The sequence below is a fragment of the Martes martes genome (genome assembly GCF_963455335.1).
Source record: "Martes martes genome assembly, chromosome: 3".
NCBI lineage: Eukaryota > Metazoa > Chordata > Mammalia > Carnivora > Mustelidae > Martes > Martes martes.
Genome location: NC_137890.1, coordinates 183,365,228 through 183,391,248, shown reverse-complemented (window position 1 = coordinate 183,391,248; position 26,021 = coordinate 183,365,228). Strand labels below are relative to the sequence as shown.

Sequence of the window (26,021 nt, the reverse complement as noted above, 5' to 3'; positions counted from 1 at the left end):
AGTTAACTATTAAGCACAGATTAATAATTATTATGGTCTATAGTTTTGACCATTACCGGTTTTGTGCAGTGAATGTTTCCCTTTGAGGATGAAGATCACTATAAACAACCCTGATGAGATCATGCTGACACAAAGCCCCTTCTGTCAAAGCCATGGATCCAATTGTTGAGGGCTACAAAAAAAAGATAAAGTATCTTTAAGAGACACAATATCTCTAAAATGAAATAAAAATCTGTATCATGTAAGGATATTTAATTTTGCTTTAATATTGAGCTCATTTCTTGTTCAAAACCTTTCCACTTTTCAATTGCATACATTCGATAGTTCTTTTTGGAAATTATATTTAATATATAAAACTAAAAATATACTGCTTTATTTTTTGAAAGATTACAGGATCAATCTATATTTAGGACAAAGAATAAGAAAAGTTGCTGGAAAGACTAAAGGTTACAAATATACCACTTTCATTATTTTTTATTTTTCTCAAATACATCAATTTTGTCTGTACCCCAGAGCACACAGCAGTTTTGACACTGTGCATTTAAATTTTGTAGTTTGTCTAACTTCAGGTAGGTGGATATTCTTATTAATCCCATTCAATAATGAAAAAGAAAGATGCATGGATTAAATGGGTTAAGGGGATTAAGGAGTACATTTGTCATGATAAGCACTGGGTGCAGTATGGAATTGTTGAGTCATTATATTGTATACCTCAAACTAGTAACACTGTATGTTAACTAACTGGAATTAAAATAGAAACTTAAAAGAAAAAAGAAAAGCACAGAATTATTTAAGACAAACAATAATGAAGACTATGATCAAATGTTTAATAGTGAAATAACTAATTTCATGTTTCTGAGGTTAGAAGCATCCATTCATAACTGTTTCACTACCCTCCATTTTATTACACAACATGATACACAGAACTTAATTAAAATCTATTACTCAGAAATATTCTATGCTAAAACAAGCCCATTCTATTGGAGGCATTCTATTTCCAATACAAAATGAAGTCCCAGGAGAATTAATTAAGAAAATAAATAGCTGTATGGAGCTGTAAGACAACTGGATACTGTCTGGTACCGTTAATAAGAAAACTGAATATAATTTTTGAATTACTGGTAAAGTTTCTTTAAATGCTTTCCTTATACTTTATACACTAAAGGTCACTACAGACCAGAAACTTGATTCTGTAATAAAAAAGGATAACATATATCCTTAAATATAAACACACACCCTTAGATCTGGGATTTCAGTTCAACAGGAGTCTCCTACCTATATGATTATTAGTGTTCTCTCATTCTTCAACCAAATAAATATAAGCAAAACTCAGAAGTATAATGTATAATGTATAATGTCAATGAATAGCTACAATTATATATTATATATATAAATAATTATAGTGTTAATATCCTTCTAAGTAGATATTTTCCTAAAAAATAATAAAAATTAATCTAAAACAAATTTCCAAATATGGGAGACTTTAAAAACTGAAAGAATATTTTTAAGAATTCATAAAAGACTAATAAAAACACGAAAATGACAGCGGTGGAAGAATAAGAAACAAGAACTAGAGGAAAATTTTTCCACTAATTACTTTCTACCTCTCTTGATAAGAGCTTGGCTTTAGATCACTAGTTATAAACAACTACTTTAAAAAAAGCAAATCCATAAAGATGTGTTAGGAGCATTTATCTCTGATAAAAAATTGACTTTCATCTCTTACTCAATATAATTTTAAATAATTCTACCTTTCTAATCTTACTTACCTCATGGTATATTGAAGGCTTGGATAAAGAAGGGATAGTAAAAGATAGAACTTTATTGTTTCCATCTTTATCAGCAATTTCCTATAGTTAAAAAATAATATACAAAGATAAATAATCACAGGACTATATTGTAAAAAATAGTAACTTCTTTCTTAATTTACCTAATATATCATTGGCAACTAAGGAAAATTTTTAGAAAGAGTAGTACATAAAGAATAGGGACAACTGGGTGGCTCAGTTGGTTAAGCATCTGCCTTGGGCTCAGGTCACAATTCCAGGGTGCTAGGATGGAGCCCTGGGATGGAGCCTGCATCAAGCAAGCCTGCATGGGAGGGGGAGGTGCTCCTTGCTCAGCAAGGAGCCTACTTCTTCCTCTCCTATTGCCCCTCCCCCCATCTTCTCTCATAGAAATAAATAAAATCTTAAAAAAAAAGACCCTCATTTAAGAGGTGCCCCCCAAGAAGAAAGATGCATCCTTTTCTCTGAAGAACAAGAAACTTTAAGAGGAATCCAAACAAACAGGCCTTACTAAGTTTCTCCCAAGTTCACCCTTAATCATTCCCTTTATAACCCATCATATTTTCTGACAACTTTCCACTCTTCATCAAACCTAGTATAAAAATACTCAGGCTTGGGGTGTCTGGGTGGCTCAGTCGATTAAGCATCTGCCTTTGGCTCAGGTCATGATCCCAGGATCCTGGGATCAAGTCCCACATGGAGCTCCTTGCTCAGTGGGGAGTCTGCTTCTCCCCTTGCCTGACGCTGCCCCTGCTTGTGCTCACACTCTCTCTCTGACAAATAAACAAAATCTTAAAAAAAAAAAAAAAAAGAGTATTACTACCCTAGTGTATCTTTTCTAACCAAATTTACACCGTTTAGTAGTTGAGTTACCCTTTGAGAGATATGGAGCACAATACTATAGCTAAATCAAATGCAATGTGATAGCAGAGACATGAAGCAAGCACACAAATCAATTTTCATGTTAAATATACAGACAGGACAGGGAGATTAAGTGATTAGATCTGAGTCAAAACAGATTATATGTTTTAGCCAAGAAATACACTTATAAATGAGAAAAACAGAATATTTTAACACAGGATGAATCCTGACTAGAAGAAACTGTCACAATTATTTAGCAAAAGACTAATGACCTGAATTAAGTTAAATATTAACATAATGAAAAAAATTTTACATAATGAATATTAGTCCCTGTGATTAAGTTCATAATTAGTTAATTTCTACTGAACTGCAAAAAAATTCTTGTGCTGGGGCGCCTGGATGGCTCAGTGGGTTAAAGCCTCTGCCTTCGGCTCAGATCATGATCCCAGGGTCCTGGGATGGAGCCCCACACTGGGCTCTCTGCTCAGCAGGGAGCCTGCTTCCTCCTCTCTATGCCTGCCTCTCTGCCTGCTTCTGATCTCTGTCTGTCAAGTAAATAAATAAAATCTTAAAAAAAAAAAAGGCTCTTTAAAAAAAAAATTCTTGTGCTCTCTTTTAAAAGCATTTTATCTGGGACGACTGGGTGCCTCAGCCATTTAAGTGTTTGCCTTTGGCTCAGGTCATGACACCTGGGTCCTGGCATCAAGTCCTGTATTGGGTTCCCTGCTCAGCTGGGAGCCTGCTTCTCCCTCTGTCTGCTGCTACCCCTGCTAGTGCTCACTCTCTCTGACAAATAAATAAAATCTTAAAAAGAAAAAAAAAAAGCATTCTATCATTCAATGAAAAGGACACTGGTGTCCTTCATTTCTACAGTCTCTGGCACTTCCAGTTTTCTACAGGTATCAATGAAGATCTGCCTACAGACACTAGCAAATAGAGGGCTGAAATCCTCCGGCATCACTCCTTTTCTCCACTGCCTCATTTTAGTCTGCTTCTTTGACAACTCTTATTAGTATACATAACTAGCATAAAACCCAGAGAGAAAAGGCTGCTCCCCTCAGTGTACCTAGAAGTTAGAGAGAGAGTGAGCAGTTACACAGCACAAAAGGAAGAAACAACAATAAAAACTACAGTCAACAAAACACAAACCCAAAAGAACTTCCCTGTAGGGCTCATTTCTGAGTTTAATATGTCACAGGAGAGTACCAATTATATGTGAACAATGGTCGTACCTCCAATTTTGGCAGGAAAATGGGTTTAAAAATTCCTTAGGGAGGTCATTTTACGACTGTATAGTCAAACTAGTTACTACCACATTTGGGCCATTGTGACTCAGAGGAAGTCTACAGTAAGGTGAACGGACCTAATTTAAGTTAGGCAATAAAACTTTAATTTTTATTCCTAAATTTCAAATTAAACCAAATAATTTTTATTTATATTTACATATATCTCTGAAGAAGGATGTTCTGAAATTTGTTTAAGCTGAGGGCAATATAAAACTTCCCCTGGGGCTATGTGAAGCAAGGGAGAAGTTCTGGGGAGGGCAGGAGGAGAAAGAAATATATGAAAAAAACCCAGTGCAATAAGAAAAACTGAGGGCCACAGAGGAGAGAGAACACAGACAGAAAGGGAAATAGAAGAAAGAAGCCTGGTTACACTTCTGAGATATAATTGAGCATTTACTTTATAGTACCTATTTCTAAGATGCTAAAAGATAATTAAATCATAGCACCAACAAGCACTGTCAAGAACTTGTCAGTATTCTGCTATAAAAATATTTGCTTCATTTGTCCCACTAGTGAATTTCAGTACACGAACAAATTAAAGGATAACTTAATTTTCAGCATAATCTAAAACACTAAATTTAATTATTAAATCAATAAACATCTATTAAGTGCCTGTGCTAAACACTAGAGGAGAGGGTAATATATGAAACAAATTTCCTGCTTTATTTATTTATTTTAAAGATTTTATTTATTTATTTGACAGAAGGAGAGAGACACAAACGAACAGAAGCAGGGGGAGTGGGAGAGGAAAAGGTAGGCCTCCCACCAAGCAGGGAGCCCTAAGTGGGGATCAATCCCAGGACCCTGGGATCATGACCCGAGCCAAAGGCATACTCTTAACAACTGAGCCACCCAGGCACCCCTAAATTTTCTGCTTTAAAAGAAAAAACAATCAGGCAAGTTAGAAACAGACTTTTATACCTAGACTAGTTTTTCATGTTAAAAAACTCACCCTTAATTTTCATACTACTACTACTACTGCTGCTGCTAATGACATTTATTAAATTCCTCAGGCAACATGCAGATTCTATTTGTTTTTAATTCAACTAACAATGTTTTATTTCTGTTTTACAGATGAAGCAACGGAAGTGAAGATATTAAGTAGCATGCCCAAATTTAATGCAGCCAATAAATGGCTAGGTCTGGTTTTAAACAAAATACAAGTGATTCCAAAGGCCGCTTCCTCCAGATATATGTTACAGTGATAGAAATGTTTTCTAATGACTTTTTAAGGGATAATACTTTGAAGACTAAGCAGTGGTATAGAAGAGTATTTATTTACTGGGAGACTCAATGTTTTGTGAGGTACTTTAAAGATTTTATTTTTAGGGGCGCCTGGGTGGCTCAGTGGGTTAAGCCTCTGCCTTCAGCTCAGGTCATGATCCCAGGGTCCTGGGATCGAGCCCCGCATCGGGCTCTCTGCTCGGCGGGGAGCCTGCCCCCTCCTCTCTCTCTGCCTGCCTCTCTGCCTACTTGTGATCTCTGTCAAATAAATAAATAAAATCTTTAAAAAAAAAAAAGGATTTTATTTTTATTTATTTGACAGACAGATCACAAATAGGCAGAGAGGCAGGCAGAGAGAGAGAGGGGAGGAGGCAGGCTCCCCGCCGAGCGGAGAGCCCGACGTGGGGCTCGATCCCAGGACCCTGGGATCATGACCTGGCTGAAGGCAGAGGCTTTAACCCACTGAGCCACCCAGGTGCCCCTGTGAGGTACTTTACCTCTCAACTAGTAAACTTAATTTTATTATGTGGAATGCTTGTTTACCATGAGTACTGAACACAGAGAAAAAGAGCAGGAATTTCAATAGCAATGTTCTAACTGGACACTTGAAGAAAAAAACCCAGAATAAGGTTTATGGTAATTAAGAATCTCTTAGAAAAAGAGTTTCAAACAGTAGAGTATCAAAAACATATATTATCAAATGATTATTAGAAATAATTGCAAAAATTTTAAATGCAGCACACTCAGAAACATTGGTCAGATAAAGAAACTTAAAGTCACAAAATATTAACACTATCAATTCTAGTAATTTCACCTACTTTATAAAATACCATTATCAGCAAATACTTATTAAGTCTCTCTAGACTCAGTTATATTAACCTAAATAAATTATTCAGTAAACCTCTCAATTCATTTTTTTTGTAAGTATTCTTTTGGTGTCTGGTTTTTTTTTGAGAGAGAGAGACAGAGAGTGCATGTACATAAGTGAGGAAGTGAGGGACAACGGAAGAGGGAGAGAATCCTAGACGTGGGGCTTGATGTCATGACCCTGAGATCATCACCTGAGCCAAAATCAAGAGTTGGATGTTCAACCCACTGAGCCACCCAGGTGCCTGTAAGTATTAAACTATTACCTCAGAAGACTTTAAATAAAATATATTTAAAATTTCCCAAACTATCATTTTCAACTTACCAAATTGTAAATTCCTAACAGAAGTGCTTCAATGCAACCATTACTCTGTCTGTCTCGGCTAACTGTGAGCCGTAAATAAACCCACATCAATTCGGGCAAGAACTGCAGTGTGAACCTCTTAAGTCGAACTTCAGAGCTACGGTAGAGCTCAAACAGCTGGTGGCAGACAGGCTCCAGAAGCTAAAAGAAAAATAAAGTGCATTAGCTATTTCCATTCTTTTGGCTGTCATTGTGTTTTTTGTTTTTGATGCATATATATATGTATATTTTAAAAATAAATTTTCAATATTTTTGCATTGTTGAATCAATGGGACCCAAACCTTAATCTCTATGTACAGACTACATATTAAACTGACCAATCTACTAGCTATAAGAATTTTGTGCCCATATCAACATATCTTTCAATACACTGTATCATTAAATTTATTAATTATTTCACCAATGTACTACATTTGTATTGAGTAAGTTTCCTTTTCTATTATTACTTGCCCTTCCTATCCTCCATTTGGAGGATATTCCATATTGGAAGAAAATAACTTCAAATGCTCTTGTTGGAAATAATCTTTAAATCTCAACATAGACTATGATTTAAATAAAATCAAGAAAGGGATTTTGCAATATATAATACTTAGACATCCAAAATGCTAGCTAATATTTTGAATACAAGTAAAACAAACAAATTGCTTTTATGTTTTAAGACTGACTTAAATTTTAATTACATGTATTTGAAGATTTTTGAAAAGAAGGCAAGTATAAAGAAACAGCTTTTCCAGTGTTTAATTTTTCATATAGTTTCCCTATGACTTATGAGGATCTTCATCACCTTGAAAACTAAGAAAACAAGTCGTTTAAATAAACCTCTCCCTTTTTCCTACTACCAATCTAGATGGTTTTGTTGAAATATTTACAGTCTATACAAAACTGGGTATGATTTTACAGTGCAAATAAAACACTGACAGGAAACTATAAAATTATGTTTAAATTTTAACTTAAAAAATGAATCATTAGTATTTATATGCTTAACTCTATTCTGAATGATTAAATAATGCATACACATTTGGAAATCTGCTTAAATGCAGTTATATATGTAATAATCTAACACTCTAGAATAAGTCAATATTTTCACAACTGTAAATTAAAAGTAAACAAATACAATGTTAATCATACAGTTAATGTATTTAGAGGAATTAAGCATAGCTCTTAAGGAAAGCTAAAGAAAATTTACAAATACACACACCCCAGTTATCTAGTAACTACTAAGGCTCTTTATTTGAAATCACTACTATAGTATATTTTAAAAGATTTTTTTATTTTTAAGTAATCTCTACATCCAACATGGGCTTGAACTTACAGCTCCAACACCAAGAGTCACATATTCTTCCAACTGAGCCAGCCAGGCATCCCAGTAATATTTAAACTCTTTAAAAAATTCCAATTTTCCCCTTACACAGAAATCTCAACCAGTCAGACAATTTGCCCAAAGTCACAGAAGTAGTGGTAGAAGAAGATACTTAAAACTCAGGTCTTCCGACACCAAGCTGACTCCCACTATACCACATTTCTTATACTAGAATAAAGGTGGAGGGTAGAAGGTGAAGATTGTTTAATTACAGATAGCATATTCCACATAGTGTCAGTGATGAAGTAATTTCTGAAAATAGTCAACTGCTGACATCTTTTTAAAGCACTGACAAAAACAATCAGCTCTTTTGGGGAATTAAAGATCACTGTTCTCATAAATTTATTTATTAAAAATATATATCCGTGTTTCAAATTATTTTTCTCTTCAGTAGAGACTCCAAAATTGCTGTCTCTAAATTTTATTAGCCATAGTACAACTATAATTTTTTTCCTTTTTAAGTAAACTCTACACTACACGTGGGGCTCAAACTCATGACCCTGAGATCAAGAGTCACACACTTGACCGAATGAGTCACCCAGTCACCCCAATTACAATTTGCTTCTGTTATAAAGACCTTAAGTTCCCTTCCTCAGTAGCAAGAACCACAGTGGAATGTAAGAAACCACATTTTAATTAGGAATAGCAAAACCAAAAGTTTTAATCTGCTTTTTTTTTTTTTTAAAGGGGGAGGAGGAGTAGCTGGCAATCCAATAACTTTTGGTGGGAAATCAATGATGAGGGAAAGAAAAGGTGTAATTGCAGGAACAATCTTTGAGGTGGCCAGAGAAGCTGTGATCCAGGCCTAAGTGGAAGATAGTCTTCGATGCAAACTGGGACACTTCATCCATCAGAGGAGAAAAGGCAGGAGAATGTAGGTGGAGAAGCTGGTAAAGTGGTAGATATGAAAAGAGAGTTCCCAATTACCTCCTTCTTTTTTTTTTTTTTTTAAAGATTTTATTTATTTATTTGACAGACAGAGATCACAAGTAGGCAGAGAGAGGAGGAAGCAGGCTCCCTGCTGAGCAGAGAGCCCGATACGGGGCTCGATCCCAGGACCCTGGGATCATGACCTGAGCCGAAGGCAGAGGCTTTAACCCACTGAGCCACCCAGGCGCCCCAACCTCCTTCTTTTTTAATGATATAGAAAGCAAGCTGAAGATGACGGAAAGGAAGGTAAGACTAATGAGGAAAGGGAATGTGTAAAATCCATAGTGGGGACAGTGTACCAAGAAGGTAAAGCAAGACTGCAGGACAGTATCATGTGACTGAGATTTTTAGTCCTACATTTTTTTTAAAAAGATTTATTTTAGAGAGAGGGAAATGGAAAGAGAGAATCTCTCAAGCAAACTCCCCGCTGAGCACGGGGTCCAATGGGGAGCCTCAATCCCAACACCCTGAGATCATAACTTCAACCAAAATCCAGAGTTAGGACACTTAACCAACTGAGCCACCCAGGAGCCCCGACTTTATGCACTTTAAATGCAGGACTAGGGGTCCCTGGGTGGCTCAGTTGTTAAGGATCTGACTCCTGATTTCAGCTCAGGTCATGAGCCCGGTATCTGCTCTGTGGCAGGCTCCCTGCTGAGCCAGAGTCTGCTTCTGATTCTCTCTCTCTCTCAAAAACTAAATAAATAAAAGATAAAAGTGGAGAGAGTCAACAAAGTTGTTGCAGCTGATTTCTCCAAGTATGTTCAGCTGCTCAGGTACAAGTGTGAAGATGAACAGCTGGGTTTTATCCAGTGTTGAGATTTTCCCAAAGAAGAAAAATTAATGGAATGAGAAGCAAAGGAGCTAAGAATGTTTGCAAGGAAACAGAGGATGATGTACCATGAAAATTCAGCTGGGTGAAGAGAAAAGTGAGATACGTGAGGGAAGAAGGAAAGACAATCAAATCAGGAAGAAGTGATAGGATTAACAGACTGGATGGAGAGCTCCTTGAAATGGAAGAACTGCTGGAGTGTCCAAAGGGTCTGGAACAAGGGAAAGGAGAAAAACTATTCAATACATTTATAATACCAAACTAGGAAATTCACTTTCTGAAGAACTTTAAAGGTCTTTAAAGCAAAACTCTTCATAAGACTGTCATATGTTTCAATTGATATTATATATGGCATGTGATAATTTTCTGAAATAATTTCCTGTTAACTAAATAAAACAGTTGATTGTGTTTCAGAATATAACAAAATCAGGACTAAAAGGGCTTCCTTTTAGGATTAAGGTCCAGAATTGGTTTGTGATGCTATAGAGCTAAACATTCTGCTTTTCTGAAATAGGACGACATGGTTAGAACTTTATGAACTGACAAGAGAAGACATGGAAAAACAGATCTGCTCTGGTACCTGGATGATTACAGTGACTGCTGTTGAGCCTGAACCGCTCAAGCTGTAATTTTTCCCAGTTCTAGCCATGACAAGGTCTCACACATAAGTATTGCAAAGAATTACATTATAAAGAAATGTGAATAACTTTTTTAATGTCATATCTTCTAAAGTACAAAGGAAAAAAGAAAACCAATCCTTTTTATATACTTATGAGTCCTAACGAATACGACAGCATTTTAGAATGTCATTTTGTGTTTTACTATTCTTCTAATTAATATTTTAAGTGTTTATCATGTACATGACAAAATATATTCTAGGAAAGTAATAAATATAGAATATAAGACCACTGCCCGTGAAGAGCTTACAATCTAAAGAGAAAGCATAAAACAAATTTTAACAAGCAAAGCTTAAATGTTAAGACAGTGCAAAACAAGGGGCAGGAAATACACACATTCATTATTCAAACAGAATTTTGAAAACTCCTAACCAAAAAGGATATGAATATATATATAATACATATTACCACACCTAAAGTTATAAAACATTCATAAATACACAGCAAGAGAAAAAGAAGCAAATGAATCCTGCAGTTGCTGCTACAAATAGCAACAGATGCAAGCCTAACTGAGAGCCAATCCAAGTTTAGGAGACAGGAGAGGAAGAGGTCAATAAGCAAGCTTTTAGTGGTAGGACAAAAAGTAAGATGCACTTTAAATTAAGCTGCTGGTTAGGAGATGATTACCTGAACTTCTTCAAACTCATTCCAGTACACAGCTGAGGCACTCTTGGAGGCTGTATCTGGGAAGATAAGAAGCTACTTTCCTGTGTGTTCCTTTCATTTTCATTTTAAAGCATACACGAATCCAGTGGTGATAAAACTGTGTCATACTATTGTGTTAATGGAAAGATAATGTGTGTATTTTGCATAAATTAACATATAGATAAAATAACTGCATTTCCCCCTTCAATAGCAAAGTTGAGTAATAGGAAACTCTTTTTCTAAGTTTACTGATCTTTACTACTTAACGCTAAATAGTGCTTTCTCCAATCATTTCAAGCTAAATTTACTAGCAGCATCATTTCACGTTACCAGCTTGAGTTCACAGATAGGAGAAATATACACAGTTCTATATCATCAATAGAACAACTGCAAACAATACTTAAAATAAAAAACTTTGAATCAGTGTATGGCTAAAATTGGGATTCCAGAAAAGGAAGCATTCCAAACAGGAAACAGAGAAGTTTCAAATTAAATAAGTAACCCAATGAGATGATGGTCATTCAAATCAAGAACCAAAACATACAGTCCTGAACAGAAACAAACCTGATCAAAACACTTAAAATAATAAGAGGGAGGGCAAAGGGAAGCCAAAGCAACTATCAGAATGAAACACAGCAGAAAGTTTTCCAGTCCCATAAGAAAGATTTTTAAAAAGGGAGAACTACAAAACTTACATATGCATTTTAGTACACATATTTCATCTCACTATGTTAAAACTGTTTTTCTTACAAACTTTCCTACCTCATTATTTGAATCTTGAATAACTTTATAGAGGGCTGGTACCAGTGTCTTTTTCCGGTGTAAAGTTGCTGCATAACTGGTGATCTGAGTGTCAGGTAATGCCTAAAAGAAACATCCAAGGAAATCAAAAGCAAACTTAGTATTTGGGAAATGAGGAAATTTGTTTTACCTCAGTTCCTCTTGAAAAGATTTATGATAGAGTCAACTAAGAAAAGTAAAAATAATACAAGAAATAACGAGAACTAATAAAACAAATTAACTTAGAATGTTATAGTATATAGTTCTTCAAACTACTCAACCATGAAAAATGATTAGAAATCACACACTGTATCAAGATTTGCTGAAAATAGGTCACCCCAAATAATCTACTCTAAAAAAAAGTAAGTATAGGATATATTTTAATTCTTGGATTTTATGTTTACAAAACAATTTCTATAGTATTCAGAAATTACAGTTTTAAATCAAATCACTGGGTGATTTTTAATTACAGGAAATAAAAATGTAAGGCACAAATCCTACATCTGTGCCTTATTAAAGCTTGGAAGCTTCCCCTTTTATTGAATGTATTTAAAAATTCATATAACCTCTCAGTAATCCTATTTTCATTTTCATATATTACCTTCCAGTCATTATCCACCTTAGTGCCTTTTTAAAGAGTTACAAATATAGAAACACATTATTTCAAAAAAAAAAAGAAACACATTATTTCACATTGTGCCATTTCTACTTCATATCATAGCATTTATTTCAGTTTCACAGAACACTTGTATTTATTGTTTGAATTACTGACATACAGAATCATATGACACATTCTTATCCTCAATCCAACTTACCTTGAATTCTGATAACCATTCTTCCACAACACCACGTTCAGATCCCAGCATCTTCTACCCTCTATTCCTCTTTTATTTCTGAAAGAAAAAAGCACTGAACTTGAGGATAGCACTGGGTACTTCAACTACCAAAGGTAAATGATGTGCACCTTTCTTCAACAAAGAAACTAACCTAGCACATACTTCAGACTGGAGCTCAATTAAAACAAATTTATATTTAAGAAATAAATTCTATTTTTAGTGGTACATTTGAAACCTATTTCCCTAATACTTTTTTTTAAAGATTTTATTTATTTATTAGACACAGAGAGAAAGATCACAAGTAGGCAGAGACAGGGAAGCAGACTCCCCACTGAGCAGGGAGCCCTATGTGAGGCTCCATCCCAGAACACTGAGATCATGACCTGAGCAGAAGGCAGACACATAACAACTGAGTCACCCAGGCGTCCAGTCCCTAATACGTTTATATTTTCCTCCACAATCATATTTCAAAGTGGCAAAAACAAGTTTAGTGAAATCAAACTGCACGTTACCCAAGATGAATGAAAAGTCTACCTTTAGAGCCTCCACCAAATATACAACTGGAATTAGTCACATATCACAGAACAAACCATGTGACAGATTATGAATGACAAAGACAGAAAAGCTAGAAATCAAGGGTCACATATTCAGCAAACTGATTATAAATGTATATGTACTATATGAATAAGGCCTTTGAAGAAAATGGATTTATATGTTTCCTATAACGGAAAGATGTCCAAGTACAAAAAGCGAGTTGTACAATTATATAAACTATAATTCCATTAAAAATACATATAAAATGTGAAAAAAGCCTGGCACATATATACTAAATTAAATTGTCTACCTTTGAGAGAAGGAATATTGAGGATACTCTAATCATGTAACCTTGAATTATAGAAAAAAAAAAAAGCATGTATTATTTTTAAAGTGAGGAAGACAATTAAAAGGTCTTCATTTTTAATTAAATTTAAAGGCTCAAAAGAACTAGATGAGGGCGCCTGGGTGGCTCAGTGGGTTAAAGCCTCTGCCTTTGGCTCGGGTCATGATTCCAGGGTCCTGGGATCGAGCTCCGCGTCGGGCTCTCTGCTCAGCAGGGAGCCTGCTTCCTCCTCTCTCTCTTCCTGCTTCTCTGCCTACTTGTGATCTCTGTCTGTCGAATAAATAAATAAGATCTTTTAAAAAAAAAGAGCTAGATGAAATAAAGAACTTCTTTAAGGGGAAGGAAACATCTTCAAAGCAACTGAAATAAAAGTTTCTTTATTAAAAAGATAATATTTCCTAAGACTATGTCAAATTTCACACTGAATTTCTACCTTAAAAAAGGCATCAGATTTCCTTATTCTTCCCTTCAATTCCAAAAGGATTCTTCAATGTCTCTATATAATGCACTATACCAAGTATAAGGGAGGAGTACAAAGAGTAAGACATGTCCCTTATTTCCAAGTAGCAAATGCTGTAAAGATAGACTGATGAACTTAGTCAAAATATATTGCCAGAGAAAAAAGAGACAGTAGGGAAACCTACAGATTAAGAGAGATTAAAAAAAATCAATAGCCAAAGAATGAATCTCTTTTGGACTCTGATTCAAACAATTAAAAAGAACATGACACAACTGGAAAAAACTGAATATGACTGGTTATTTGATTATATTAAGGAATTATTGGGGCGCCTGGGTGGCTCAGTGGGTTAAATTTAGCCTCTGCCTTCGGCTCAGGTCATGATCTCAGGGTCCTGGGATCGAGACCCGCATCGGGCTCTCTGCTCAGTGGGGAGCCTGCTTCCTCCTTTCTCTCTGCCTGCCTCTCTGCCTACTTGTGATGTCTCTCTCTCTCTCTGTCAAATAAATAAATAAAATCTTAAAAAAAAAAAAAGGAATTATTATAGGCTATTTTATATTTGATAATGGTATTATAGTTACTTTTTTTTTTTTTAATAGTGCTTGTCTCTTAGAGTTACATACTAACATATTTACTGGTGAAATAATGTCTGGGATTTGCCTTAAAATAATCAGGACAGGGGCAAGGGGAACCAAGTAAGGAAAGTGAATTAGGTATAGATGAAATACTATTGGCCATGAATTAATACCCACTCAAGCTGAATAACTGGTACACAAATTTCACTGCACTATTATCATCACTTTGTTATAAGTTTGAAATGTTCCACAACAAGCTTTAAGACAAAAAGGATTAATGAACACTACATAAAAATTAAAATGCCATACCGACACATACTCAATTTTGCAAGCAATTTCTGGGAGTTCAGATCAACTAAAGCCCATTATTAATAGACATGGACACCCAAGTTACAGACTCTTGCTGAAGAAATGAGACTCTTAAAAATAACTTCACAGGGACGCCTGGGTGGCTCAGTTGGTTAAGCGGCTGCCTTTAGCTCAGGTCATGATCCCAGCGTCCTGGGATCGAGTCCCACATCGGGCTCCTTGCTCGGCGGGGAGCCTGCTTCTCCCTCTGCCTCTGCCTACCACTCTGTCTGCCTGTGCTCGCTCGCTCTCTCTCGCTAACAAATAAATAAATTAAAAAAAAAATTAAAAAAAAATAACTTCACAATGAGGTGGATGGAACTAGAGGGTATTATGCTTAGCGAAATAAGTCAATCAGAGAAAGACAATGATCATATGATCTCCCTGATATGAGGAAGTTGAGAGGCAACATGGGAGATTTGGGGGGTAGGAAAAGAATAAATGAAAGAAGATGGGATCGGGAGGGAGACAAACCATAAGGGACTCTTAATCTCACAAAACAAACAGAGGGTTGGGGGGGCGGGGGGGGTTGTTATGGACATTGGGGAGGGTATGTGCTATGGTGAGTGCTGTAAAATGTGTAGACCCGGCGATTTACAGACCTGTACCCCTGGGGCTAATAATACATTATACATTAATAAAAAAATAAAAAATTATAATAAAAAATAACTTCGCAAAACAGAGCACAACCATACATCCAAAAGATAATACCCTTTGAAAAAGTCATTTTCTAAGTTTCATACATTTATTACAATGATTATTCAAATCAATGTCAGAACTCTTTTTCTTTTATACCAACTAAGTGGTAGTAAATACTTTCTGAAACCTAGTTCTTCACCTAAAAATGTATTCCATTATATAACTATGATTAATGTGCTTCTTACTCTATGCAAATTATACCTCAATAAAAAAAATTTGTGAACAACTGTCTAAATATCCTAAGGTAGCTGCCTCTGATGGTTTCTCAGAACTCAAGGAAGCAACTGACTAAAAAGCAAAGGCAAGAGTCAGTCAGAAATTCATTGATCCATACCATAAATATTTCTTAAACACCAACTATAACAGCCATTATGCTAATAGTTGGTAATACAATGATAAACAAAACCAGACATAGTTTCACTATATAACAGATCATTTATCTAGTGTAGGAGACTAAACACCAATTTTGGAAAGAGATGAAGAAGAAAAGACACACAAAAGCATAATAAAAGGAACCTAATATTGATGAAGGAATAAAAAAAGACTTCTCTAAGGTAAGTTGAGGTAACAAAGATCAATAGAGTTAAGGAATTTGGAAAAAAACATTCTAGAAAAAGGCAAGGACCCTATATACAGGCCCTGTCACAAGAAGAAACCTAGAAGTTATAGAATCTAAAAGAAGACCAAGAACACAGAGAGCAAGAGACAAGAGTTGAAGGTGGGAAAATGGTATAAATGGGAATTTGTAGTCTGCATTAAGTGTGGAAAGGGCTAAGGTTATTTTTTTTTTAAAGATTTTATTTTTTTATTTGACAGAGATCACAAGTAGGCAGAGAAGCAGGCAGAGAGAGAGGAGGAAGCAGGCCCCCCGCTGAGCAGAGAGCCCGATGTGGGGCTCGATCCCAAGACCCCGGGATCATGACCTGAGCCGAAGGCAGAGGCTTTAACCCACTGAGCCACCCAGGCGCCCCAGGGCTAAGGTTATTAAGCAGATGAATAATAAGACTCAAGGCTTGAAAAACTCAGCTGGGACGCCTGGGTGGCTCAGTCGCTTAAGCAGCTATCTTTGGCTCAGGTCATAATCCCAGGGTCCTGGGATCAAGTCCCGCATGGGGCTCCTTGATCGGCGGGGAGCCTGCTTCTTTCCTTCCCTCTGCCTGCGACTCTGCCTGCTTGTGCGCGCGCGCGCTCTCTCTCTCTGTGTCAAATAAATAAATAAAATCTTAAAAAAAAAAAAAAGAAAGAAAAGAAAAGCTCATCTGGCTACAATGCAGAGAAAGGACTGGTATCCCTTTCCAAAGCTAGATACAAATTTCCCAATAGTATGAAGACTAAAAATTGGAGGCTTGCTACAGTATTTGCTCTGACAGTTCCTACCAAGTCTCTGGAAATTAAAACACCTGAACAGCTACTGACAATAAAAATGTTTTTTACTTACAAAGTACCTGGAAGATAAGTAATCTGGGTTACATTTTTATTAAGCTTCAAATGAAGTATAGTAAAGCAAAACCTACGTTAGTTTCTCCTGCTAACATCTCCATCCTCTCAAGTCTCTTATGAAGGTATAAACAAAAGGGGTTGTTTTGTTAACATAACTTGTAATGTCTCTTTATCACTTCATTATTTCCAACAAGCTCAGTGGACCACAAGATTAAGGGGAAAAACAGAACTTTACACACTCTCTGAAGAGTGCCCCAGAAAAGGAGGTAAATACTTAATGATAAATTTATTACCATGTAAGGAAGAAAAGCATAATTTCATTTTAGTGGTGACAAAAAGGACTTATTTCCAATGGACAAAATGGAACTGAAAAATAAACTCTTGTATCTCTATTACTGGATTTCTCTTTTTTATTTTTTTAAAGATTTTATTTGATAGACAGAGATCGCCAAGTAGGCAGAGAGGCAGGCAGAGAGAGGTGGGGAAGCACCGCCAAGCAGAGAGCCCAATGCAGGGCTCGATCCCAGGACCCTGAGATCATGACCTGAGCTGAGGGCAAAGGCTTAACCCACCGAGCCACCCAGGTGCCCCATATTTTTTTACATAAATGTTTTAAATCGAAATCTTATTTTTCCATAGCAAAAACAAATTTGGTGGGATGCCTGGGTGGCTCAGTGGGTTAAGCTGCTGCCTTCAGCTCAGGTCATGATCCCAGGGTCCTGTAATCAAATCCTGTATCGGGTTCCTTCCTCGGAGGGGAGCCTGCTTCTCTCTCTGCCTCTGCCTGCCACTCTGCCTGCTTGTGCTCTCCCTCTGACGAATAAATAAAATCTTAAAAAAAAAAAAAAAAAAACAAATTTGGTAAGGAAAGTAGTGTTTATTGTTTTACATATTTTGCAAATCTCATTATTACTTCTGCATTTAACTGGCTGATGAAAACCTTCACTCTATATTTATCAGAGAATGACAATGAAGGCAGCAAATACTGTTTGACCCTACAAACCTACTTAAGGGATCTCTAGAACACACTTTGAGCATGGACTCTGGAAACAGATTGTCTAAGTTTAAGGTCACTTACTACAGCTATGTGTAAGCCCTCTTACCCCCTTCCTAGCTATACTTAATTCCTCTGTGCCTCCTTTCTCCCAGTTCAAAAAGGAAAACGGCAGCACAGTACTAATTTCATACAATTATTAAATACTTAGAACAGTTCTTATCACAAAATAACCACTATAAATGTTTGCTATAAGTATTATATACTTAATTTTCCTGATACTATATGCTACTATTAATATGGCCTCTGTTATTCCCAAATAACAGACAAGAAAATTAGAGTGTAAAGAGGTCAAATGACCCACACAAGGTAACATGGTTTAACTGGCAGAACTCAGATTTTAATTTAATGTCTACTCTAAAGCCAACAGTTGAAAAATGTACTTTGGTCCCTTTCTTATAACTCATACTATTCCCCACACAGCCTCCTATATCCTGGCCATACTCACCTTTCCGTTTTTTCCATAGTTTTGTGCACCCCTTTACCATAGGGATTCTGTATAGACTGTGCCAGCCTAGAATGCTGTCCTACTACTGTTATTTACATAGCTGGCTTCTTCCAGTCCTGTCAATCTCAGCCGGCCAGTCTTAACAACTTTATCTAAACAGCATTCCTTTCTCCCTTTTCTAGTATTTTCCATTCCAACAAATATGTTCATTTCCTAGTGCTTTGGATTTTGTACCTTGCTTCTTAGATCTTATTACTTATTAGTTATTGTCTATCTTCCCCAACAAGATAGATAGCAAGTTACATGAAAACAGGATCCATGTCGGTTTCGTTCACATCTGAATGTTCACTATGTACTCAAAGCTAACAAGCACACTAAGGTATCTGGACTTATGGCAGATAACTATGCGTGTTTATTTAATCAATGAACCACATGGCTTATATGACTTTGGACAAATCACTTAAACCCTCTGGGCTTCAGTTTTCTATAAGGGTAAGTTATTTACTACATTTAAAATCCTAAAAATATATTTTAGTACCTTTATTTGAAAATAGAATTGTATAGTTACAGAGAAATTTGTAAATATGGATTTCTGAACTATTCCCAGTATCTTAGTATCTAGAGGTAGCTGTGAATACAGTTACAGATGTACTGCAGGTTTTCTCTTTACTTATCCATACAATACATAATTCTGAAGTTTTTTTCTGTTGCATATTATATCCATCCCCTTACCTGGGATATAAAAACTATATTTAAAAGCAAACATTAAGGGCTGCCTGACTGGTGCAGTCAGTAAAGCATGCAACTCAATCTCAGGGTCACAAATTTGAGCCCCATGTTGGACCTAGAGACTACTTAAAAAAATAATAAAATCTTAAAAGCAAAATTCAAGCCAATATTCCAGCTTGCAGCTCAATTCAGGCCATACTGCCTCTATTTCATACTATTTAACAAAGTAAAAAAGATACCACAGAAAATAGTTATCCTTTTGGTGACCATGGTAATGGCAACTTTTATTAGCAAGCCCTGAAGACAACATAAGGAGCAAAATAATAAACTGCTGGAACATGATCTGAAAGAAGTCAATAACTACTTGCCAGAAAGTAAAATCACAGAACTCACCCAAGTGTAATAAGCTTTCCATTGCCTACATGTGTAGAGACTATGTCTTAGCTGATAGTAAGCATGTATTTTTTTTTTCTCCCCAAGAAACTGTCAATTTACAGAAAATGAGATTATAAGAGGCAGTACAGCCTAATGGTTACAGTATGGGCACTAGATTGCCTGAGTTTGAATTCCAATTCTATGACCTACAAACTATGTATCCGAGGAAAAGTAACTTATTAATTATATTAATTTTACTGATTTATGGCCTCAAATTCCTCATTTATAAAAAGGGGATAATTGGGCGTCTGGGTGGCTTAGTCATTAAGCATCTGCCTTCGGCTCAGGTGATGACCCAGGGCCCTGGGATCAAGCCTTTCATCGGGCTCCCTGCTCAGCAGGGAGCCTGCTTCTCCCTCTCCCACTCCCCCTGCTGTGTTCCCTCTCTCGCTGTGTCTCTCTCTGTCAAAAAAATAAATAAAATTTTAACCAAAAAAATAAATAAATAACAAAGAGGGAATAATAGAAGTACCTACATTAAAGGTTTTTTTTCTTTACTTAAATGTAATTTAGTTAACATATAGTCTATTACTAGTTACCAGGGTAGAATTTAGTGATTCATCAGAGCATATAATGCCCAGTGCTCATTGTATCAAGTGCCCTCCTTAATGCGCATCATCCAATTACCTCTTCTCCCCCACCTACCTCCCTTCCAGCAAACCTCAGTGTATTTCCTAGAGTTCAGCGTCTCTTATGGTTTGCCTTCCTCCCTGTTTTCATCATATTTTATTTTTCTCAAAGGTTTTTTTTTAAAGATTAAATAATACATCAGTGAGAAAAACTAATTATGAAAACTGCTCTCAAGAGTTTCTAGTAGACCAACGTTATTGGATAAACAAAGCTATACAATTATCAGAGAAACATATGAAATAGTGAAAAGTGGTTTTACAAACTAGGCCAACAACTATGAAAATATTTCAAGGTATAATTCTGAAATTTAAGCATTCAAAGACATGTGATTATTATAAATAACAACTTCTTTAAGAAAAAACCTACAGTGCACCATTCAATATGACAGCCACTAGCTACATGTGGCTATTTAAATTTAAATGACTTTAAATAAAATAATATTTAAAGATTCAATTCCTTCATTGCACTAGCTACATTTCAAGTGCTCAGCAGCTACATGTGGCTATTGCCTCCCATACTGGAGAGCACAGACACAGAACATGGACATCATCACAGAAATTCTATTGGACAGCACTTATCTCAGTGTAGCTACATAATATGATTATGCTGAATATATTCAATTATTCAATAACTGTAAAGATCTGGCAACAAGGTTAAAAGGCACAACTATTAAAAAGGAAACAGTTTCAAAAGTAAAACTCAGGGCAATAATTAAGATGCGATTATTTCAAGTCTCTTAGGTAAAACTGCTAAATAAATAGAAGCTACCCACCAAAGATAACCAAAAATTCTAACACGTCTAATTGTGTGGAAAACTCATTCTTTATCCTTTAAAAAGTTAAATTCCATAATTTTACCTCTGTTCTAAGATCAGTTTTCTAAAGGAGGAGGTGGCACAGGAATGCGGCAGAATTCAAGTGTGGAATTCATTTGTTGAGACTTAAATATTTTCCAGCGCTATAAAAAAAAAAAATTAAAAACTATGAAATACTGAGATGGTATTCTTAGAAATTTAACAAAAACAACTTTAATAAAAAATATTTATAACACAATTATCTATTTTTAGAAATAATGAGGGATTAAAAAACTTTCTATAATAACCAGCATATACTTGTGTACCATCATCAAACCTAATTTTAAAAATACTAGATTTGGGAAAAGGAGTCCCACTTTTAGTTTCAAATTTCCCATTATCCATAAGACCTTAAGTAGGTAACCTAAATTTTCTGGAGCTTCACTTGAATTATCTATAAAATTAAGTCCTTTTCAGTCAAAAATTCTATGAATTCCAACTTTTGAAACATGTTACAGTGATATCACTCTCATACATACATGTACAAACACTCATTAAAATTTCAATATGCAGTATAACATCAAACTTAGGAAGTATCAATGGCTACAAAATCATTTTGGATAAGATTAACAGAACTGAAATTTTATCATTTTTTTAAAAGAACACAGAAAATGCTATTAACTTGAAATTTGAGTACAAAATACATAAAAGCTTTTTTGATCAGAGAGAATCCTTCTCAAATTGCTAAAAGTATAGTTTCCTCATAAAGTAAAATCTATTTTCAAGTAGTTGCTGACATTATGCTCTACCATTTTGATTCAGAACTGTATCACAACTTTAAATTCTAAAATACCCCAAAATGTTCATTAACAAAATATGATTTAAAAAAATACAAATAATGCAATAAAATTCTCTTGGAGTTAAGTTACATTGTCATCTGCAAAGTCTCTGATGTTTTTCAAACTAAAGATGCATTAGGGCCTCCTAATAGAATGATAGCAGCTGACTTGTTAGCTCTTATCTACTGACTGTCACATACGATTTTCATTTCCTGATTTCTGTGGGTTAAAAAACTTGAAAAGGACTAATATAATATCTCTGGAAAGATACACCAGGAGCTGGTCATACTTTGAGAAGGGATATTTGATTTCAAGGAAACTCATTGTCTCCCTTTTCTTAATATTTTATTTTCAAGTAATCTCTACACCCAACATGGGGCTTGAACTCAACTCTGAGGATCAAGAGTCGCATGCTTTATCAACTGAGCCAGCCAGGAACCCCAAGGAAACTCTTTTTGTACCTTGGGAAATCTGAGCCACCAAGACAATTGTCAGATTTTGAAGCAGTGTAAGCTGGCAGTCTTGAAAGCTATACTGGGAATCTCTGTAGAGATGGGTCTCCAACAATCTTTCAGGGTTAATGAAACAGATATTCACTAGGTTCTCAATTTAAGAAAGAAAAAAAAAAGTATAGGAAATGGAGTTTTATTATACTTTAACACAGCTCAACTCCTGATAAACTGGAAAAAATAAGCCCCTCAGTCATTTGAGCAACAGAAAAAAACATATCAGGAAGGTAACACTATCTGAAGCCTCTACTGTTCTTTCATACATAAGGTCTGGCATACAATAAAAAATTACTAAATATGCTCTTTCATATTCTTTTGAATTACTTTCAAAAAATTACTAAATATGTTCTTTCATATTCAATGTTCTTTCATACATAAGGTCTGGCATACAATAAAAAATTACTAAATATGCTAAGTGACAAATATATCACCAATAATTAAGAGAAAACTACACAGAGTCAGATCCACAGATGATCGAGTAAGATTTAACACACAAGGACAACAACTGTAAATAATTCTGAATAACATACTAAAGAAAATAGAGGAGAAAATGGACAAAACTGACGAAGTGAAAAATTTCACCAATGAATTAGGATATATAGAAATAATTAAATGTACATTGTAGAACTGAAAAACAGAATATATGTAATTAAGAACTCAATAAATTGGATTTATAGCAAACTGGACACAGTAGACCATACAATTATTAGACTAAGTCAGTAAGAAATACTGAACTATAGCTAGAGAAAGAAAGTAGGAAAGAAGACAGAAAGAAGAGTAGAAGGTAGGGGAAAAGTTAGAGGAGAGGCTTAAGAGAAATGGAAGACATGCTCAAAATGTCTAATATACATACAACCGAGGTCCCAGACAAGAGAGGAGATATAACCAATATTCAAAGAGAGAACAACAGAATTTTACAAAACTGATGAAAGAAATCAATTCAGAGATTCAAGATACTCTGCCAACTCCAAGCAGAATATACTCAAGGAAAACCATGCCTACAATATCATAATTAAATTATGAAAGGAAGGAGTGAAGGAAAAGAAAAATTCATAGAAATTCAAGAAAAAATTTAGTTGACCTTCAAAGAAACAGTAAGACTGACAGCAAATTTCTCAACAGAAACAAAAGAAACCAGGATATAACAGAATAACAGTTAAAGGACAAAAGAAAATAACTACTAATCTAGAATACAGTAAATATCCTCTAACTACCTAGCAAAAACATCTTTTAAAAATTTAGGGAGTGGGGGGCGCCTGCATGGGTCAGTTGGTTAAGCCACTGCCTTCGGCTCCCATTGTGATCCCAGAGTCCTGGGATTGAGTCCCGCACTGGGTTCCCAGCTCCATGGGGAGTCTGCTTCTCCTTCTGACCTTCTCCCCTCTCATAGTCTCTCTCACTCGCTCTCAAATAAATAAATAAAATCTTAAAAAAAAAAAAATTTAGCTGGAGGGGTCCTAATGAGAAAAATATGCAGCCAAGAATACTTGATCCAGCAAGGCTATCATTGAAAATAGAAGGAGAGAGTAAAAACCTTCCAGGACAAAAAAGAACTAAAAGAATTTGTGATCACTAAACCAGCCCTGCAAGAAATATTAAAGGGGATCCTTTAAGATAAGAGAGAGCCCAAAAATAACACAGACCAGAAAGGAACGTAGACAATATACAGAAATGGTGACTTCAAAGGTAATACAATGGCACTAAATTCCCATCTTTCAATAGTAACTCTGAATGTAAATGGGCTAAATGCCCCAATCAAAAGATAAAGGGTATCAGACTGGATAAAAAAGCAAGACCCATAGGTATGCCGTCTGCAAGAAACTCATTTTAGACCCAAAGATATCCCCAGATTAAAAGTGAGGGGGTGGAAAGCCATATATCATGCTAATGGACACCAAAAGAAAGCTTGGGTGTCAATCTTTATATTGGACAAATTAGATTTTAAACCAAAGACTGTAACAAGAGATGAGGAAGAACATTATATCATAATTAGCAGATCTATCCAACAAGAAGATCCAACAATTGTAAATATTTATGCCCTTAACATGGGCACAATTATATAAATCAATTACTAACAAAATTAAAGAAACACACTGATTATAATACAATAATAGTAGGGGACTTTAACAACCCCCTCACTGCAATGCACTGATCATCTAAGCAGAAGATCACAAGGAAACAAGGGCTTTGAATGACACATTGGACCAGATGGACTTCACAGATATATTCGGAGCATTCCATCGAAAAGCAACAGAATCCCCATTCTTCTCAAGTGCACATGGAACATTCTCCAGAACAGATCACATACAGGGTCACAAATCAGATCTCTATCAGAATAAAAAGACCGGGATCATTCCGTGCATATTTTCAGACCACAATGCTTTGAAACTTGAACTCAATCACAAGAGAAAGAACTCAAATACATAGAGCTTAAAGAGCATCTTACTAAAGAATGAATGGGTCAACCAGAAAGTTAAAGAATTTAAAAAATAATGGAAGTAAATGAAAATGAAAACACAACTGTTCAAAACCTTTGGAATACAGCAAAGACAGTCCTAAGGGGGAACTATATGGCAATACAAACGTCTGTCAAGATCAGAAAAGGTCTCAAATACACAACCTAAAATTATACCTAAAGGAGCTGGAGAAAGAACAGCAAACAAAGCCTAAAACCAGAAGGAAAAGAGAAATAATAAAGATCAGAGCAGAGGGGTGCCTGGGTGGCTTAGTGGGTTAATAAGTCTCTGCCTTCAGCTCAGGTCACGATCTCAGAGCCTTGGGATGGAGCCCCACATCGGGCTCTCTGCTCAGCGGGGGCCTGCTTCCCCCTCCCTCTCTGCCTGCCTCTCTGCCTACTAGTGACCGTTCTCTCTCTATGTCAAATAAATAAAATCTTTTAAATGAATGAATAAATAAATAAATAAATAAATATCAATGTAGAAATCAATGAACTAGAAGCCAAAGACCAGCAGAACAGATCAACAAAACTAGGAGCTGGTTCTTTGAAAGAATAAGATTGATAAACCCCTATCCAGACTTACCAAGATCAAGAAGAAAAGAGAAAGGACTCGAATAAATAGAATCATGAATGAAAGAGGAGAGATCACAACCAACACCAAAGAAATACAAACAACTATAAGAATATATCATGAGCAAATATATGCCAACACACTAGGCAATCTGGAAGAAATAGATGTATTCTTAGAGACGTATAAGCTACCTGAACTGAAACAGGAAGAAACAGAAAACCTGAACAGACCCCAAACCAGCAAGGAAATTGAAGCAGTAATCAAAAATCTCCCAACAAACAAGAGTTAGGGCTGGATGGCTTCCAAGAGGAATTCTTACAAACATTTAAAGAAGAACTAATACCTAGGGGTGCCTGGGTGGCTCAGTGGGTTAAAGCCTCTGCCTTTAGCTCACGTCATGATCCCAGGGTCCTGGGATCGAGCCCCATATGGGGCTCTCTGCTCAGCAGGGAGCCTGCTTCCCCCTCTTTCTCTCTGCCTGCCTCTCTGCCCACTTGTGATCTCAGTCTTTCAAATAAATAAATAAAATCTTAAAAAAAAAAAAAAGAACTAATATCTATTCTTCTGAAGCTGTTTCAAAAAATAGAAATGGAAGAAAAACTTCCAAACTTTTCCTATCACCTTGATTCCAAAACCAGACAAAGACCCCATCAAAGAGGAGAATTACAGACCAACAGCACTGATGAACATGGATGCAAAAATTCTCA

General features: G+C 35.8%; 1 protein-coding gene across 3 annotated transcripts in view; it reads right to left on the bottom strand.

Moving 5' to 3' along the window:
• Positions 1-26,021, bottom strand: part of HYCC2 (hyccin PI4KA lipid kinase complex subunit 2) — a 70,078-nt gene that overhangs the window by 23,834 nt on the left and 20,223 nt on the right. For all 3 annotated transcript variants that reach the window (XM_080798906.1, XM_080798908.1, XM_080798907.1), the window contains exons 3-8: positions 21,002-21,101; positions 12,429-12,506; positions 11,596-11,697; positions 6,351-6,530; positions 1,770-1,850; positions 57-172 (exon numbers count right to left, since the gene is read on the bottom strand). In XM_080798906.1, the coding sequence (XP_080655032.1) occupies positions 57-172; positions 1,770-1,850; positions 6,351-6,530; positions 11,596-11,697; positions 12,429-12,479 (530 nt within the window). In that variant the 5' untranslated portion in view covers positions 12,480-12,506; positions 21,002-21,101. The remainder of the gene's footprint in view (positions 1-56; positions 173-1,769; positions 1,851-6,350; positions 6,531-11,595; positions 11,698-12,428; positions 12,507-21,001; positions 21,102-26,021) is intronic.